Source organism: Lemur catta, chromosome 1, assembly GCF_020740605.2.
Source record: "Lemur catta isolate mLemCat1 chromosome 1, mLemCat1.pri, whole genome shotgun sequence".
Classification (NCBI taxonomy): domain Eukaryota; kingdom Metazoa; phylum Chordata; class Mammalia; order Primates; family Lemuridae; genus Lemur; species Lemur catta.
The window spans coordinates 283,525,354-283,541,789 of record NC_059128.1 but is presented as its reverse complement, the minus strand read 5'-3'; the positions used below and the strand labels follow the sequence as shown (position 1 = coordinate 283,541,789).

Here is a 16,436-nt window from a genome sequence, read left to right as displayed (position 1 = left end):
GACAATGTCTAAGATGAAAAACACACTGGACAGGATTAACTCAAGATTAAACAGTACAGAATAAAAGACTGGTGAAGCAGAAGGAGAGTAACAGAGACCATCCAAAATGAAACAGAAACAATCTAGTAAACTGAGAGGAGCATTGGTAACGTGAAACTTTAACCACCTACTACATAGGCGACTCAAGTTCCTGAAAGAAGGGGTCAGAAGACACAGTTGATAAAACCATGACCCCAAATTTCCCTAACTTAACAATGTGTATTGCTGCATGAAGAAAAGTCGGAAGCAGAATGAGATGACACCACCATTTACACGCACCTAAAAACAATCCAAAACGTGAAGAACGCCTGCAAACAAACAGGTGCTCATGAAACACATTAGACTGGTTCTCTGTGAGGGGAGGAAGGGACAGAGGTCCCAGGGAATAAACAAAAGCAAGAGAAGGGCAGGGACTAAGAAGGGTAGGAAGTCACATGCTAAGGACAGGGTCACCTCCCATCCCCTGCACCCAGAGTTGGAGGAAAAGGAAAAGCAAACATGGGAACAAAGGACAAGACATGCCGTCGAAGACTGTCCTTGACACAGGAGTACTGACTTCGGATCTGTACTGCGTTAATTCGCTCCTACTGGCGCTCCCTGCTCCTACCGGGAGCCCCTCTGACACGATCCGGAAGGACGCTGCCTCCTGTCAGATGCAGACAGAGCACCGAGCGTGCTCTGTTCACAGCATTTCCTAACGCCCACAGCTAACAATGCCCCATCCCGGCTCCTGCATTTCCACCCCGCCAGCTGCCGCGTCCGCCCTCGGGGCCGCCCGTACCTTCCGTCATGGCGAGCTCGCTCGGTGGTGGCTGTGAGACGCCCGATGCAATGGAGTCAGGCCAGAACCTCTGAACTGGCCTGTTCTGAGCAGTTTTTTTCTTTGTTTTGGGGGTCTCTGAACAACTGGAATCCAACATCGGCTGCAGAATCCGCCTTCTAGCGTTGATGAACCTGAGAGCCAGGGGAGCCGCCGTCAGAGTGGCCTTTGGGGGGACCTCGGGCGGCGGCTAATGCGCCCTGTGAGCCAGGCTACAAAGAACAACTCACATTTTCTCTTATAATCGATACTTAAGAGGAATCAAACAGTTATTCCCAATTACCTAAATTATTACCTAAAAGTCCAGAAAAACAGGGCCTGCTATTTTAAAAATCATTCTAAATAAGAACCAACTCTTCCATGGCATCTTTTTAACCTCAACTGATTTATTCCACGTTTGTGAATCAGACATTCATGATGACACTGATGATACTGTCCGACTTGTGAATTTGACATTATTTTCTCTAAGAAAGAAAAATGTTACAGTAGCAAGACTTTATGATTCCTGCAGTCTCACTGTGCCCGAGGCCGTCTGGACGCCAGCAGCACGGCCATGCAGCTGGGTGAACGACCCAGCGTTACCAGGAAACGTGAGTGACGGCCACCTCCCGTCTCCGTTTTCCACAAGGCGGGATCGGAGGCAGAGCCTCACCTTTCCGAAGGCTATTCCAGACCATGAGCTGTTTCCCAGATGCCCAGAGCTGTGGTCACTCCATGTCCCACACACGTGGCCAGCACAGGGCCAGCGTACTGGCCGTGAGGAAAGCCCTGAGGGACGTGAGCTGGTCTGTGCTACCAGGAACTCAGGCCGGTGATACGACCCCACACAGAAAGGGACCAGCAGCGATTACAGATTGGCAGGGCAGGCTAGACATGGTTTCACGTCCAATGAATACGGCAGCAATCTTAAAAACCATTAAGAGACTGTTTTCTTCAATCTCCATCCTCTGAGTGCCCCAAGCTGTTGCCTTTAAATGTGAGAAGTGGGCGGAGGGGTGGAGGGTGCAAGGAGGAGACTCAAATCCCCAAACTGGCTCTTCCTCCTGCAGTCGGGCACGTGCGTGTGCGGCAGGTAACGACCTGGCCTCGCTCCTGCGGCACTGCCGCTCTGCACTCCCCGGGCCGCCTTGCTACAGAGCGGCCAGCAACAGGAAGCGCGACAGCGGTCCCACAAAAGTGCTCACCAAACCAGAGCCTGCCCAGATCCCTGCATTCCCCGCCCTAACGCAGAACTGCCACACCAGCCAAGCTCAAGGACTCATCTGTCTTCTTCTCAGTAGTAGGAGTGAGTGATAAGGTGGTTCCCTCTCGCGAGCGTCACACATGCTAATCTATGAAAAGCTACACCTCTGTGGAGAGCTGCCTAGTCCTGTCCATGGTACCACAGAGGTAAAAGCATTGCTTTTAGACTCGGACTCTAGTCCCCTTTGTCACTGTGTGACAACTTTTCCTTCCTTTAATGCCCCCACCTGCAAAACAACAGAACTAGAACTGGATCAGCTCTAAGGTTGCTTAATTTTAAAATTATAAAGATTAAAAAATATCTAAAATTACACGAGGACACATTCTAGTTATTAACAAACGGCAGTAACTTGCTGGTCCCGCAGTACAAGCGAGACGAGCAAAGCAGACTCAGGATTTAAAGACGCCAGCCCCCTGCCTCGGAGGACAGCCCCGCCGCCGCCGGTCCACACTCGCTTCTGTAACACTCTTACTCACAGCTGCTGCTAGGCAGAGGCACACGCTAACGACAGCCGTGTTCAATCTCACTACTCTAAGATGTAATCGTAAATGTAAAAGGAAAGAAAGTCACAAAAAGTAAAAGTAGTTATAGATATTAAAAGATTTTAGAAATCTGGAATTTAAAAAAGTAATGTTATTAAACTGTTATTAATTTTAAAAATTAAAAGTTAATACTAAACCTGGTTAAGAATTCTGTTACTGCAACAGAGTAGCACGTTAGGGAACACAAGGAAATCACGAATGAAGAACAAAAGGTGACCGCAGCACCTGGGTATCCACAGAGGCACCTCTGCGTCCGACATCCACCCCCATTCAACCCAGCGATCGCTATTATGACTCGACCACAATGTGACGTTTCAACATAAGACTGCACGGGAAGAACCCTCCACATGCCCGGTATGCTACACGCATCACAGCAACCATATACCGGAACCTTTAAATTCCTGTTAATACTATTAACAAGATTGTACAGGAAATAACTCAAATAGTATGGTCTGTTATTGCTACCCAAATCTAAACTAACACCCTGAATGCAAGATAATAAAAACATTTAATGCAATACCAAAATATACCTCCTGCATATATAATTGCATAAATAGGAAGATTTTGTTGTTTATATTGGAACTTCAACAAGTTTACATTTTAGCTTAGTTAAAATAAAAAGATAATGTTTACAAGTGGCAGAATTTGTGCTTTCTTTTATGGATGCCAATTTTATTAAGCTGAGAACAATAAGTAAATAAAAATGAGATAATTAATGATCACAATGGAGCCCACCCTAAACCCCAGCACCACTTAGCAACGTGTTTTAAGTAATTATTTAAGGGAAAACACAGGGCCAGGGTCCAAGTGTCCACAGCAAGGTGTGGCAGCAGGACTCTAGAGGAGGCTTTTATTAATAAGTGCAAGCGTCCTCCTGGGTGCTTCTCTGCCAGCAGCCCTCCCCGGCACTCCCGTGGCACAGGTTTCCAAGGCAGGAGAGCAGCAGAGGGTCCCACCAGCGGTCAGGACTCCCCGCTCTCAGCTGCCCACTGACACGGCACAGGCTGGAACGGACGCCGGGCCCGGGCAGTGCCACCACAAGGGGACGTGTCAGTCAGGCGAGCGGGACGCAGGAAAGAGTCCGTGAGCAGGTTGTGATCATTAAGACTCAGGCTGAAAGTGAGCGCTGGTTTGTTCTTAAGTACCCTGCCTCCCGTTCCAGCCCTCCGACAACAGTGTTGCCTGCTAGAGGAACTCATGTCGTCGGCACCACTGCACCACGTATTAGTGCCGGGGCTCCCAGGGCCCCTGCAACAGGCCAGTCTCAGAAAGCAGTTCCCCTTACCAGTTGTTGACTTGGAGCAGGGTCAGGTTTGTTTGAGCAGCAATCTGTTTCTTCTCATCCTCTGTTGGGTAGGGATGCTGAAAACAAAAAGGAGGGTTACCATGACCTTCGATTTTTATAAAGGAAATCAAGATTATCTAGGCAAAATGTAAGGATCAAATAATCACCACTAAAAACCCGTGATAGCGCTAGGCTTCTAGCCCAAACTACCTCTGGTCCCACAGAAGCAGCCACCAAAGAACGTCCTGGTGCTGCGGCAGCTGCTCAGTGCACAAGCCCAGGCGGGACTGGCCACAGCATCTGAGGCTCAGAGATGACAACAGCCACAGCCACAGACAGCACCAGGGGCAGCCGCCCAGCGATGATGGCTTCTCCGTGCCAGGCGCTGTTCTGAGCACTTATACAATCTACAGATTTCATACCAGCCATCCTGAGGCTTAATTTATGAACCACAAACCACATCCATTCAGAGTAGGGACCTGGATGAGTTCTGCCCCGAGCAACGCACAGTGCACTCCCGTTCCCTGGGTGCGTGCTGTAGTGACTCACGGATTCCCCACGAGCACCTCCCGAGATGGTGACTGTCATTACTGCAGATGAGAGACTGAGGCACTTCCCTCCACCTCACAGGTGGGGAGGCAGGTGGAGGCAGGAAATGGCCAGGCATGCTGGGGGGACACGTTTCTGTCATTGCCACCCCGAGAATAAACTGGCAGGGACGCCATCAGGGCTTTCCTGGGACCAGGTCTCTGCTGGATTAACCTGTGCGGTCAGCAGAGAACTGAAGCCAGGGCTGGGTTTTGGGAGTGTCTGTTATATTATCCTTCGTTTACGTATGATTCAGACATTTCACTTAAAACAATAGAATTCAACCAGAATTATAAATAGCAAAATTCATAGAAGTACCAAAGGAAAATGATATCTGCAGCAATAAACCATTTCTCCAAGACTGGTTACTGCCTACATGTGGAAACCAAGAAGACGTTTACTCTAAAATCTGAATACACCAGAAGCCCCTAACTTTGGACCAGCCAGAACCCAAGACAGGGAATGCACCAACACAGCAAGAAGGCAGGAGCTCCCCTTGGCTTGACCCAGGAGGAACACTGGTGTGACCTGGAGACAGCACTGCACGTGACCGTGGGAGGGGCCCAGCGCTGGATGGGTCTCAGTGGCCACCTGCTTGTTCCTCAGACCAATTATCAGTACGATTCAGTTTGAGCCTATAGATGAGTGTGTGGCTCTGAGCTCAAAATTGTGGAAGTATAAATATTATTCTTGCCCTTTAAAAAGCTCATAAACTAGAAACAGGGCAGGAAACAAGAGCACACAAGCCAGCAAAAACCCAAATAGTAATAAACTCTGCCCTCGTGTGTTTGGAAAACCACAAAGGAGGACAGTACTGCAAAGAAGGGGGGCACGATGGGACAGGAAAAGCTTCACAGGAAAAAAGTGACATTTTAACCGAACCTCATGAATAGGGTTTATCGTTTTAGAAATTATTAAAATATTAAAGGAAACCTACAAGGAAAAAATATTTGCCCAATCCCAGCATTTCTCTGTGTTGTTCTCTCATTGTTACATTCAGATATATTTACTTCTGTGACAGTAACAATAGATTTAAAAATACGTACGTTCTGCTCTTTCACTCACTGTCATCTCCCTAAAGTGCCCTGCTGCTTACAGCCCTCGCTGCTTCTGTCACTACTTGTGTAATATCCCACCACGCTGTTATGTCCTAATTTACATACCAACTCATTTCCATTTATATATTTTTTTTTTTACTTTTTTTTTTCGAGACAGAGTCTCACTCTGTTGCCTGGGCTAGAATGCTGTGGTGTCAGCCTAGCTCACAGCAACCTCAAACTCCTGGGCTCAAGTGATCCTCCTGCCTCAGCATCCAGAGTAGCTGGGACAACAGGCATGCCCCACCATGCCCGGCTAATTTTTCCATATATTTTAGTTGTCTAGCTAATTTCTTTCTATTTTTAGTAGAGACAGGGCCTCACTCTTGCTCAGGCTGATTGCAAACTCCTGACCTCGAGCGATCCTCCCACCTCGGCCTCCCAGAGTGCTAGGATTACAGGCGTGAGCCACCATTTCCATTATTATACCAGACATCACTGGAACGTTGGTACACTGCTTAGGAATGACCTTTGTAGGACCAGTTTCCAGGAGTGGGCACAGGGTGCAGAGACAGCACTGTTCTTCCTCTTGACACGTCTTGCTCACTACCTTGCACTGGTGGAAACAGAACAGCGGAGACCACAACACCAGAGTGGGGGCCGGGAGGCGGCTGGGGGGACCTAGCGCTCAGGGGAGGGGCAGCCTGGGCTCCTTCCAGGCCTTCTGCCCCAGGGAAGGGGTCCCCTCCCCCTCCCCAGACTGCTCAGGACATCACCCGCCAGTTTTAAGCCTGGAGCCGGTCACCCCACTGGACCCCTGCCTGCCACCGAGGAGCCCAAGTACAGTCAGAGGAAAGTGAGGCGCTCAACCATGGGTGAGCTAAGCCCTAGGGGGACACGACAGCGAGATGGGCGCTGGACTCACAGTCAGGGGGAGGATGAAGACAGAGTGCCAAGGACAAACGCATGCCTCAGCCCCAGCAGCGGGCACCCGGGAGAGGTGACAGCAGACAGGGCAGGACGAATGAGGCCACAGACGCCCCTGCCCACAGCAACAGCACACGTGGCAGAGGGAGCAGCAGGGAGGACAGGGAGGACGCAAACACGGGCCCTGAGAAGACGAGACTCGGTGATGATGGTCGTGAGAAGGGGCAGACTCGGGCCGAGCGGGCACAGCTCTCAGGAACGCCTGGCAGCGGCCAGGAGGACGGGCCCACTGAAGGAGCAAGGGGCCCCAGCTGCACCCAGCGGGAGCTGGCACCGGCATGGAGAGCCCTGCTGAAAGGCGGAACCCTCCTCAGGCAGGAGGAGGGGCTGCAGGAGGCCGCAGGGCAGCGTCCGGCCTGACCCAGCCTCTCTCCCTCCTCCTAGGCGCCCACTGTGCCGCCGTGGCTGTGTGCCCTCCTCCCCGAGGGCCACGCCTGGTCACTCCAGACCTGGCTGCCAGGCTGGGGGTGGGGGGGCCCCTCCAAAAGCTGCCCCGGGTCAGCAGGCTGGCAGCAACCACGTCACACAGGGTGACAAGCACATCTTCCCCATTAACGTGGTAGGCATGTCCCTTTGCTATGCTTCCCAACATGTCTGGGGACAAGGAGAACCTGGGCTATGACCCAGGAGGAAAGGAAGCGAACGCACACCCTGGACAAATCGGGGGTCCCTGCTGGGCCAGACTCGGGTCACGCTACACACGCACATCTGCTGGCCCCTTGGTGGGTGTGCTCAGCTCCACATCTGCATCTGTGCCCTTGTCGTGTCCTTTCCAATCCAACGTACAAAAACACAGCAGCTTTCCCAGGTTTTGCCCAAACGCATCTTTGGTCTGCCCCCTTCTCCAGTTAACCCCGCCTGACCCCAGCTGCCCCTGGTGGGCAGTGCACAGCTGACAGGGGCTGCATGCCCTCCCTTTCACCAGGGGACCCCTCGCTGCATTTTCAGTACTTGAAGCAAAGGCCTCTGTCTATCGGTGACCCTCCTTTCTGCCCCATGCTCCACTCATCACAGACACTCGACACATCTGGATACTGAAAGTCAGGCCTACGAACCCATGTGAGTAAACTTTTTTCACAACACACAAGCCGGAAAGCAAGCACCCCAGGGGACTGCTGACCGCACGGTCCCGTTGCCCTTACCCCTATGTGCTGGAAGAGCCACGATCGCATCACGTTTGTGGCGTGCTTCGGCAGAACTCCCCTCTTATTCTTCGATGAGCCGTCATCTTGATGCAAGATGCTTAGATCTTGGTTTAACTGTAACTGAAGCTTTTAAACAATCGAGAAATCATGTTAGAAAGCATAGAAAACAAGACATACCCACGTGGCTTCCGACGTCAGATGGAGAAAGTAACCAAGCTCTTACAGATAAGCGACTTATTCACAGCAAAGGCCAGTCCTGCACACCCTGACCTCGTGAGGACCTGGCTCCTCTGCAGGGAACTCCTCACACTAGTGACGGTCTGCACAGGCCCCGCAGCTGGCACGGGCGCTAAGGCCGCTCTGCGGGCAGGTGAAGCCCGTGTCCCCTCGCCCCCACCTGCCCTCCCGTAGTGAGGGGGACATCACGTTCCGAGGCCGACAGAGACTTCAAGCAACCAGTGACAATGCACAGGGACACCAGGAAGCAGCGCTAGGGACGGCAAGCTGTGCCGGGTGAGCTGCGGGCAACGACACACACAGCACAGGAGGCTGCCGGAGGTACACGGAGCAGGAGGGCAACGCCCTGTCCACTCAGACACCGCGGCGGGCACTGAGGAAAGGATAAATGACATTCTTTCAGCTCTATTTAAAAGAAAAGGACTAGCCTGGCACTTCTTTGGTGTCTTATCAGAAAAGCATTAAGGAAAAATCTGTTCCCAAGGCCACGCTCCGGGCCCCGGCATGTTCTCCCCACACAGCGTCTCCCTGCCCTGGGCTGAGCGGAGATGTCGCCACCGCTCACTGCACAGACCAAGGAAGGACACAAACTCACCCCCCAGGGCCCACAGCACGGACAGGCCAGCCTGTATGAGCACTCACATATGAACCCACTTAGTGAATACGTGAACATCTAATTCCACAGGTCAATTTCAGTATACTGTATTCATAAACATGGTTTAAAGGATTTAGAAGTTTATTTTGGAGAAATTTTTACTATATGATTTCACCTTTACTTCCTCTGGATTTACACCTTTTTGGATATATTCTTCAAAAATCTGAAAACCAACATCTAAAGACCCGACAGGGATTGAATTTTATGACCTTAAAGGAGATACTAATATCGTAAATCTTAAAACTCAAGATTATTACTAAGGGAGTAATAATTTCATGAATGTGTTTGTTTAAGGACTAAGAGCAAATCGTATTAAGAACTGCCTATAGCTCAAGTTTGCAGACAGGAAAAAGAATGGAAAATGAACTTTTAAAACGAGTTCCAAAGCATCAGGACCAGACTTTAGTTTGTTTGCTGTGTTTGTCTCGGTTGAATGCACGATGGTGATCTTAATGAAATGTGACATGTGCTTCAGCATTGACGTTTTCGGTTCAAGGTTAGAGCAAACCTGGGCTCCTGGGCGGGCACAGCGACAGTCGACTTGTGCGGCGCTACCCACAGGGTAGGAGTGAGGACTGATTCAAGAGAAGGAAAGGTGGCTGAGGGCTGAGAGCGGACAGTGCATTCACCCCACTCAGCTGCAGAAAAGCCTGGGGACTGGGCGCGGCAGGGGCTCTGGAAGCCTGTTTAAGCAGCAGCGAGGGCAGGACGCGTGGAGGCTGGCATGCCCAGCAAGGACAGCAACTGCCATGGCGTCCGGTGCTGTGACGAACCTCAGATGTGTAGCCCCTGCGGTTTCATGCTGTTGGCGCGTTCGTTGTATCCCTGGGTTGCAGCTTTCTGCAAGCTTGCTGTGCTGAGCCAAGAAAGAAGGCATATGCAGAGTTCTAAGGAAATTATGATTCTATAAGAGATTTTGAGATGAGGAAGGCTGGTATCTTTCAGCATGCACAGTGATTTTGGAATATAAAGAATTTCTTTGGGTTGATTTACATAGAAGTTTGTCACTGACCTGTATTCCTGAGCTATATGTGGGCTGAGCAATAATTTCTCTTGATAAATAAACAATTAACAAATACCAAAAAAAAAAAAAAAAAGAAGAAGCAATGAGGGCAGGCCTGGCAGCTCATGCCTGTACTCCCAGCACTGTGGGAGGCCAAGGCAGGGGAATCACTGGAGCCCAGGAATTCAAGACCAGCCTGGGCAACACAGTGAGACCCCATCTCTTACCTAAAAAAAAAAAAAGAGAGGGAGAGAGAGAAAGGGGGTAAGGAAGGTCTGCACACAAAGTGGGAGCCCCCCTGCCTGCTCCGAGCAGGGAATGAGAGAGCACTTCTCTGGAGAAACCGAACAAGACAAGGCTGACGGAGGTTGCATCTGGAGGTCAGCCACTGGAAACGCCAGCTTGCCACAGCCCAGCACCTGAGAAACACCAAAGAACTTTCTGGGGGCTCGTGTCTAAATTTAAAAAGCCAGCCAAGGGTCCCCCAGATACTTGAAAGCCTCTATCATAAAAAGCAGAGACCAAAGTGAGTAAACTTTGGGATGCAGAGGAAACAGAAAGCATGCAGGAACCAAAAGAAAACTGCAACTACCCATGAACCTAGAGTTGGATGCTATTAAAAAGAAAAAAAAAAAAAAAACACAGAAAGCAAGGAAAACCTCTTAGAAATTAAAAATACACTGTAAAGTTAAAACTCAATAGATGGGTTGCAAAGTAAAATAAAATCTTTCAGAAAATAGAAAAAAAATGGCAATTGGGAGAAAAAATATATTTAAAAAATCAAGCGAGTCGGTTCAGGAGGTCTCATGTCCGGTTAATAAGAGCCTGAGAAAGACAGAATGTGGGTGCTGGGGTGGGGCAGGCACCGCCACAGAACACTGCAGGGACACACCAGGGACACCCCAGAACCGAGGACACTGAGATGAAAGGACACGGAGGGCCCAGCACAGCCCATGAAAGAGACCCAGTCAGAGCACCGACGAGAAGAGGGAAGCATCTAAAAAGGGAGGAAAACGCAAACGATTTGAAGAAAGAGCAACAACCTTCTCAAAAGCAACACCGGCCGTTGGAAAACAAGGAAGCAATGCCCCCCCCAACACCGCGTGGGAAGGATCTTCAACCTGGAACTCTACATTTCAACAGACTCATGTCAAATATGAGACCAAATAAAGTCATTTGTAGGTTTGCAAAGTCTCGAAAAATATATATTTCTCATGCATATTTTCTGAGGAAGTTTCACGGAAGGAAGTAAAGCCAAGAAAGCAGAAGACGTAAGGGAACCCTCAGAGTGACATCCAGGGAAAGCTCCGTCCAGGACGCCCAGGTGCAGAGGGAGCTACAGGGCGGGCTGCCCAGCACCGCTGCGCCCCAGCGCTGGGCCCACGGAGAGCTGCTGAGAGGCTGCTGGCGAGGCCGTGACGACCTGGCCACTGGTACAACCGCTCAGCAAACGGAAAAACACAAAACAACGACTAACTTGGGCAAAGAAACCATGTGGACCAGAGCGGCACCGCAGGCCTGGCCGGTGCTGCCCGGGCTGCGATGCGTGTGGACGGGGCGGGTGAGGAAGCGCATCGCCCTCCTCGCCACAACCAAAAGCCAGCACCAGCGGCGAGTCAGGAGATGAGATTTTTCACTTGGAAACGAAAAGTGGCTAAAAGATTTGGCCGGGCCTGCGAGGGGAGAGCTGTCAGGATCTGTTCCGAGCTCTTCTGCATCTGTGATGGCGGAAGCTATGACACGTGGCAACTGGATAAAAACATTAAAAATAACCATAAAGAGGAAACACGCAAAAAACTCAAATGCATGAGTAACAGGTGTACAAAGACTCTGCCTGGGAAGGGTGGGTGGTGGAGAGGGAACCAATGAAATCTCACCCCCTGGTTATTTTTCATGTTCTCAAAAACAGTGTTGAATGGGCTTGCACTAGAAGCATAATTAAAGACCTTCAGTGAGACAGCCTGGGGGAGATCCACCCCGCCGACAGCCCCGCAGTGGGCAGGTCAGAGTGCCCACAGTGGCAGCGGGGTCCCTCCTGGGAGACTCAACTCTCCTGGAGCCATGGCTACTGCGAGAGCCAGACACACGGCCACCAGGCAGTGGCCCGAGACACAGAATGGACACCGCTGTGGGAACAGGGTTTGCAGGGTTATTTATGACCGCCACCCACACAGCCGCCACTTCTGTGACTGCCGCTGTGACTACTGACGAGATTCACCCGTGAATAATGCTGACCGTTAAATAGCAACATGGGAGGAATAGACCATCGCCAATTTTCTTGGCAAAACCAACTCTGATGGCTTCTGACATAAAACGCAGAAACCCTCATCGGTGAGCTACCCACCTTACTTATCTGAAACACAGCAGGAACCCAAACTCTGGCTAAAAAAGAAAAAAAGAGCCCAGAGTAGCCCAAGTGGCTATATACAGAACTGTATGCATCATGTGTGTGTTTTATCCAAAGAACACCTCCCCTGCAGGCCCTCAGCCAAACCCACTTGCTTTTGTTACGGACCACTAATCGGCTTGTGGATTTGGCTTCCCAGCCCTGCTGTACGAGAAACAATAAACTCCAAGGGGCATAGGCGGTTGGGCTACTGGGGGCAGGGCAAAGGCGGGAGGACGGCTTGAGCCCAGGGCTTGAAGGCTGTGGTGTGCCGCGATCGCACCTGTGAACAGCCACTGCACTCCAGCCTGGGTCACACAGCAAGACCCCCACTCTGAAAAACAAGCAAACAAACATGGGGGGATGCGGTGTGGAGGCACGAAGCCACACAGTGACCTGACGGGCACTGCACAGACCAAAGCAGGGGTAGCTCCTGGGCAGCAACCAGGGCGCTGTGTGCACTTGAGTCTGGCTACAGGGGCTGGAGGGAGTCACGCCATGAACCTCAGGTGAGCAAGTGTTCTGCTGTGTAATTCACTCTGTAGGTGTGCAATTTGATTCAGTTCATTAGAAAATTTCCTTTTTTTTTTTTTTTGAGCCAGGGTCTCACTCTGTCGCCCAGGCTTACTGCAGCCTTCAACTCTTGGGCTCAATCTATTCTCCCACCTCAGCTTCCCAAGTAGCTGGGACACCAGTCATAAGCCACCACACCTGGCTAATTTAAAAAAAAATTTGTTTATAGACAGGGTCTCACTATATTGCCCAGGCTGGTCTTAAACTCCTGGCTCAAGCAATCCTCTGACCTCGGCCTTCCAAGTGCCGGGGTTACAGGTGTGAGCCACCGCACCCAGAGAAACTTCCTTCTTAACAGGACAAATGAACCTCTACTGTGTAAGTAAGGCATTTGACTTTAAAATGTTTCCTCTAAAAGAGCATGTTTGAGACTGGAAAACCACAAAGCAGACACTGCTTTATTTTCACAGATATTCTAAACGGAAAAGAAGGCTGGTCCCGGAGCCCAGGGACAGCACTGGTGGCGCCTGGGCAGTCCCTGCAGCCCCGGCGTGTTTGCTCTGGTGCTCTCTGAAGTCCCCGCCCAGGCCCTCTGGTGTTCGCTATCGTGTTCAGTAAAACGCAGCATCCCAAGGCTGGGGACTCAGAGTTGTTAAGGTTGTAGAAATATCCGTGCGGGTCAAAGACAAAAGCTAATGTAAAGAACAAATCAATGTCTTCAGATGAGAACTGGCAACGCACACGGGTGAGAGCCTTGCGCGGGCGCTGCGGGCGCGGCAGAGAGGCGCCGGCAGCTTTTCGGAGCGTGGGCTCCAGCCCAGCAGGACATTCGCACGCTGGAGGTGTGGGCCAGGCTTGCTGGACTGAAAAACCAGCCTGGCGGCTGTCCCCCCTCCGTGGGGACCCCGGGAAGAGGGTGCCTATAGGACCTCCAACCTCCTGATGGACAAGCACAAAACCCAACACTGACAGCGGTAACAGCGGCTGCTCCGGGGTGCGGATTGGGAGTTACTGTTTCCCTGCTTCTTCAGAATTTTCCCGACTGCGCACACGCTCTGCAGTGAGGGAGACGAACAGCGCAAAGAAACCAGACACTGACGTTCGGACCAGCCAGACGTCGCCACACAGGCAAACGGTCTCCATGCAGAGGGCCGGCTCCAGCGTGCTCGGCCCGTGCCCCACACGTGCGCAGCACTTGCCCCCAGGAGCCTCCCATAAAATGACACACGCACCTGGGAGTTCTGGATCCTAATCGCCCCAGGTGACAGCGCCTGTGTGACCACTTGGCCTTGGGGAGTGACAACTGTGACAGGCTGATACACTGTGCCGCCTTGAAAGGGAGAAGGAAAAATAAGCCACTTTGAAGCCTTAATGATTTAAAGCCATTCTTCTTGATGTATTTATAAAAGGACCCAAATCTCTAGTTTGATGAGGTTTTTTTTTTTTTTTTTTTTTTTTAAGACAGAGTCTCGCTTTGTTGCCCGGGCTAGAGTGAGTGCCGTGGCGTCAGCCTAGCTCACAGCAACCTCAAACTCCTGGGCTTAAGCGATCCTCCTTCCTCAGCCTCCCGGGTAGCTGGGACTACAGGCATGCGCCACCATGCCCGGCTAATTTTTTCTATATATATTTTAGTTGGCCAGATAATTTCTTTCTATTTTTAGTAGAGACGAGGTCTCGCTCTTGCTCAGGCTGGTCTCGAACTCCTGACCTTGAGCGATCCATCCGCCTCGGCCTCCCAGAATGCTAGGATTACAGGCGTGAGCCACCGCGCCCGGCCTTGATGAGTTTTTTAATCATTCCAAATGATCAACAATACTTTGCCAGTTGACTTGTCACTGTAAATCATCAGAACAAATTCCCCAGCGGGGCCAATGGGCACTGTGCCTGACGGCACACACAGCTTGCACACTGCCAGCCGAGGGGGTGCGGGGTTCCTTCCTTTGCTTTGCCTCTGCTTTCTACCTTTTCCTACAACAAACACATACTCAAAATTTGGCTAAAGGCACTAAACAGTGAATACTTGTTTCCTAGCTATGCTTTCGGACCAACGGTGCTCTCTTTTCCCTGTGAGGCTTTTCAGTGTAAATTTCTCCCCCTCCCACACACCCCATCCCATTCTCATGATGCTGTGTGGGCAGCGTTCCACCTGCACCAGGGAACTCCGGGGTCTGGCCCCTCCCGTAAGGTGTTTGTTCTACAAGTAAGACTAAGACTAAGACTGCGTTTTTATTTCATTAGCATCAATAATACAACTTAAGATTTCAGGGTGCTTCTAGAAGCACAATTAAAAACTATGTTATTTGAAAATGACAATTGGTTTTTGCTACATATTTTCAATTCCTATATAAAACCTTTTTTCTTTCTAATATATTTTTTGTAGAGAAACACAATTTACATAAAATATTTGTTATTGAGAATTAACAAGAAATGGGCAAAGAGTACCAGCTTCTAACACTACTCTAGCATGAACTGGCATTAATTAAAAATCATATCTATATGCTCACTGTAACACACAGGACTTTCCTCTGTAAACGCTCGCGGACAAAGTGTCCACGTGTCCATCACCGTACCTGCCACGGTCGCCATGGCCACGTTCCCCTGCTGCAGTGCAGATGCTGGCACCACGATCCCCTGGGGGCTGATGGTGCCCGTGATGGCACTTTGAATCTGCTGCAAGTCAGACACACGTTGAGGCATTACTAGCAAACAGACAGCCCATGTTTAAAACTTCAAAATAAGTGAGACAATGATACCATTCATAACGGAAAGAGCTGTGAGGGGCAAGGAGCATGCTCAGATGACAAGGCTTTCAGAAAGCACGCACCACGTGTGGAAACCAAGGCATGCAAGACTAACTGTGCATTAAACACGGCTCTCAGTACTGAAATGCTGGTTTGCACTGTGGCCTCCACAAGATTACCTTTCACCTCACTGCCATATGCCACACACCTTAAAGCCCTGGAGGTGTAACTAGGAAGACCCCGATTCCTGTTACTCACCTTGATCACAGCACAGACCACATGTGAGCACCCCCGTTCTTGTCTGTAGAGTACTTGGGACTGGGCCTGCCTGCAGCAAGCTCTACGCAGATGTTTGTCAACTCTACCCATCTGGAATCATCCATTTGGGCTACATTATCCATTTGCTATGATGGCTGGTTTGCAGCTGGTAGGGGAAACGGGCATCTAGCACAAGGCCTGGCACAGCATGCTCCCCAGCGTTTGAGCAGTTAAACAGCAAGGTGGATATCACCCAAAGGCGGTTACTCTGTGGGCTACCATTGATTTGAATGGTAGACATGCTTAAAATTTGCTGCATAATAAATGCTAAGCCATCAGACTCAATAATCTAAGCTCTAACCTTAGGATCCAAGTAAAAGAAGAACATAATGAACCCAAGGCAGAAGGCAGGAAATGATTAAGATCAGAACAGAAATAAATGTAATTGAAAATAAAAAAAAAGAAAAATCAATGAAACAAAATGCTGGTTCTTTGAAAATTTCAAAATATAAACCTCTAGAAAGACTGACCAAAAAAAAAAAAAGAAAAGAGAGAGAGAGAGAGAGAGAGAGGAGGCAAAGATGACTAATAACAGGAACGAAACAGGGAGATCATTACTGATCCTGCAGACAGGAGAAGGCTGAGAAGGGCGTACTGGACGCTGTGAACACAACTGTCCTCTCCTCAATTTAACATCTTGGATGAGATGGACCAATGTCCCCAAACACACCAACTCCCATAACTCATCCAATACAAAATAGATAATTCAAATAGTCCTATAACCACTAAGGAAATTGAATTCATAATTTTAAAACTACTGAAAAAGGACTCTGCAGGTCCATGTAATTTTACTAGGGAATTCCAGCTTTCGAATGTTCGAAAAAGAATTAAAAGCAAGTCTACAAAATTTCTTCCAGAAAAAAGAAGAGCAGGGGACACTCCCCAATCCATGTCATG

At 50.0% G+C, this 16,436-nt stretch overlaps 1 protein-coding gene across 5 annotated transcripts in view; it reads right to left on the bottom strand.

The window, feature by feature from the left end:
- PKNOX1 (PBX/knotted 1 homeobox 1) overlaps window positions 1–16,436 on the bottom strand; it is a 65,967-nt gene that overhangs the window by 4,882 nt on the left and 44,649 nt on the right. For 4 of the 5 annotated variants that reach the window (XM_045540740.1, XM_045540741.1, XM_045540742.1 and 1 more), the window contains 5 exons: window positions 15,051–15,150; window positions 13,713–13,810; window positions 7,684–7,812; window positions 3,930–4,006; window positions 821–993 (listed from right to left, as the gene is read on the bottom strand). In XM_045540740.1, coding sequence (XP_045396696.1) covers window positions 821–993; window positions 3,930–4,006; window positions 7,684–7,812; window positions 13,713–13,810; window positions 15,051–15,150 — 577 coding nt within the window. The remainder of the gene's footprint in view (window positions 1–820; window positions 994–3,929; window positions 4,007–7,683; window positions 7,813–13,712; window positions 13,811–15,050; window positions 15,151–16,436) is intronic. The other variant, XM_045540743.1, reaches the window with a different exon arrangement.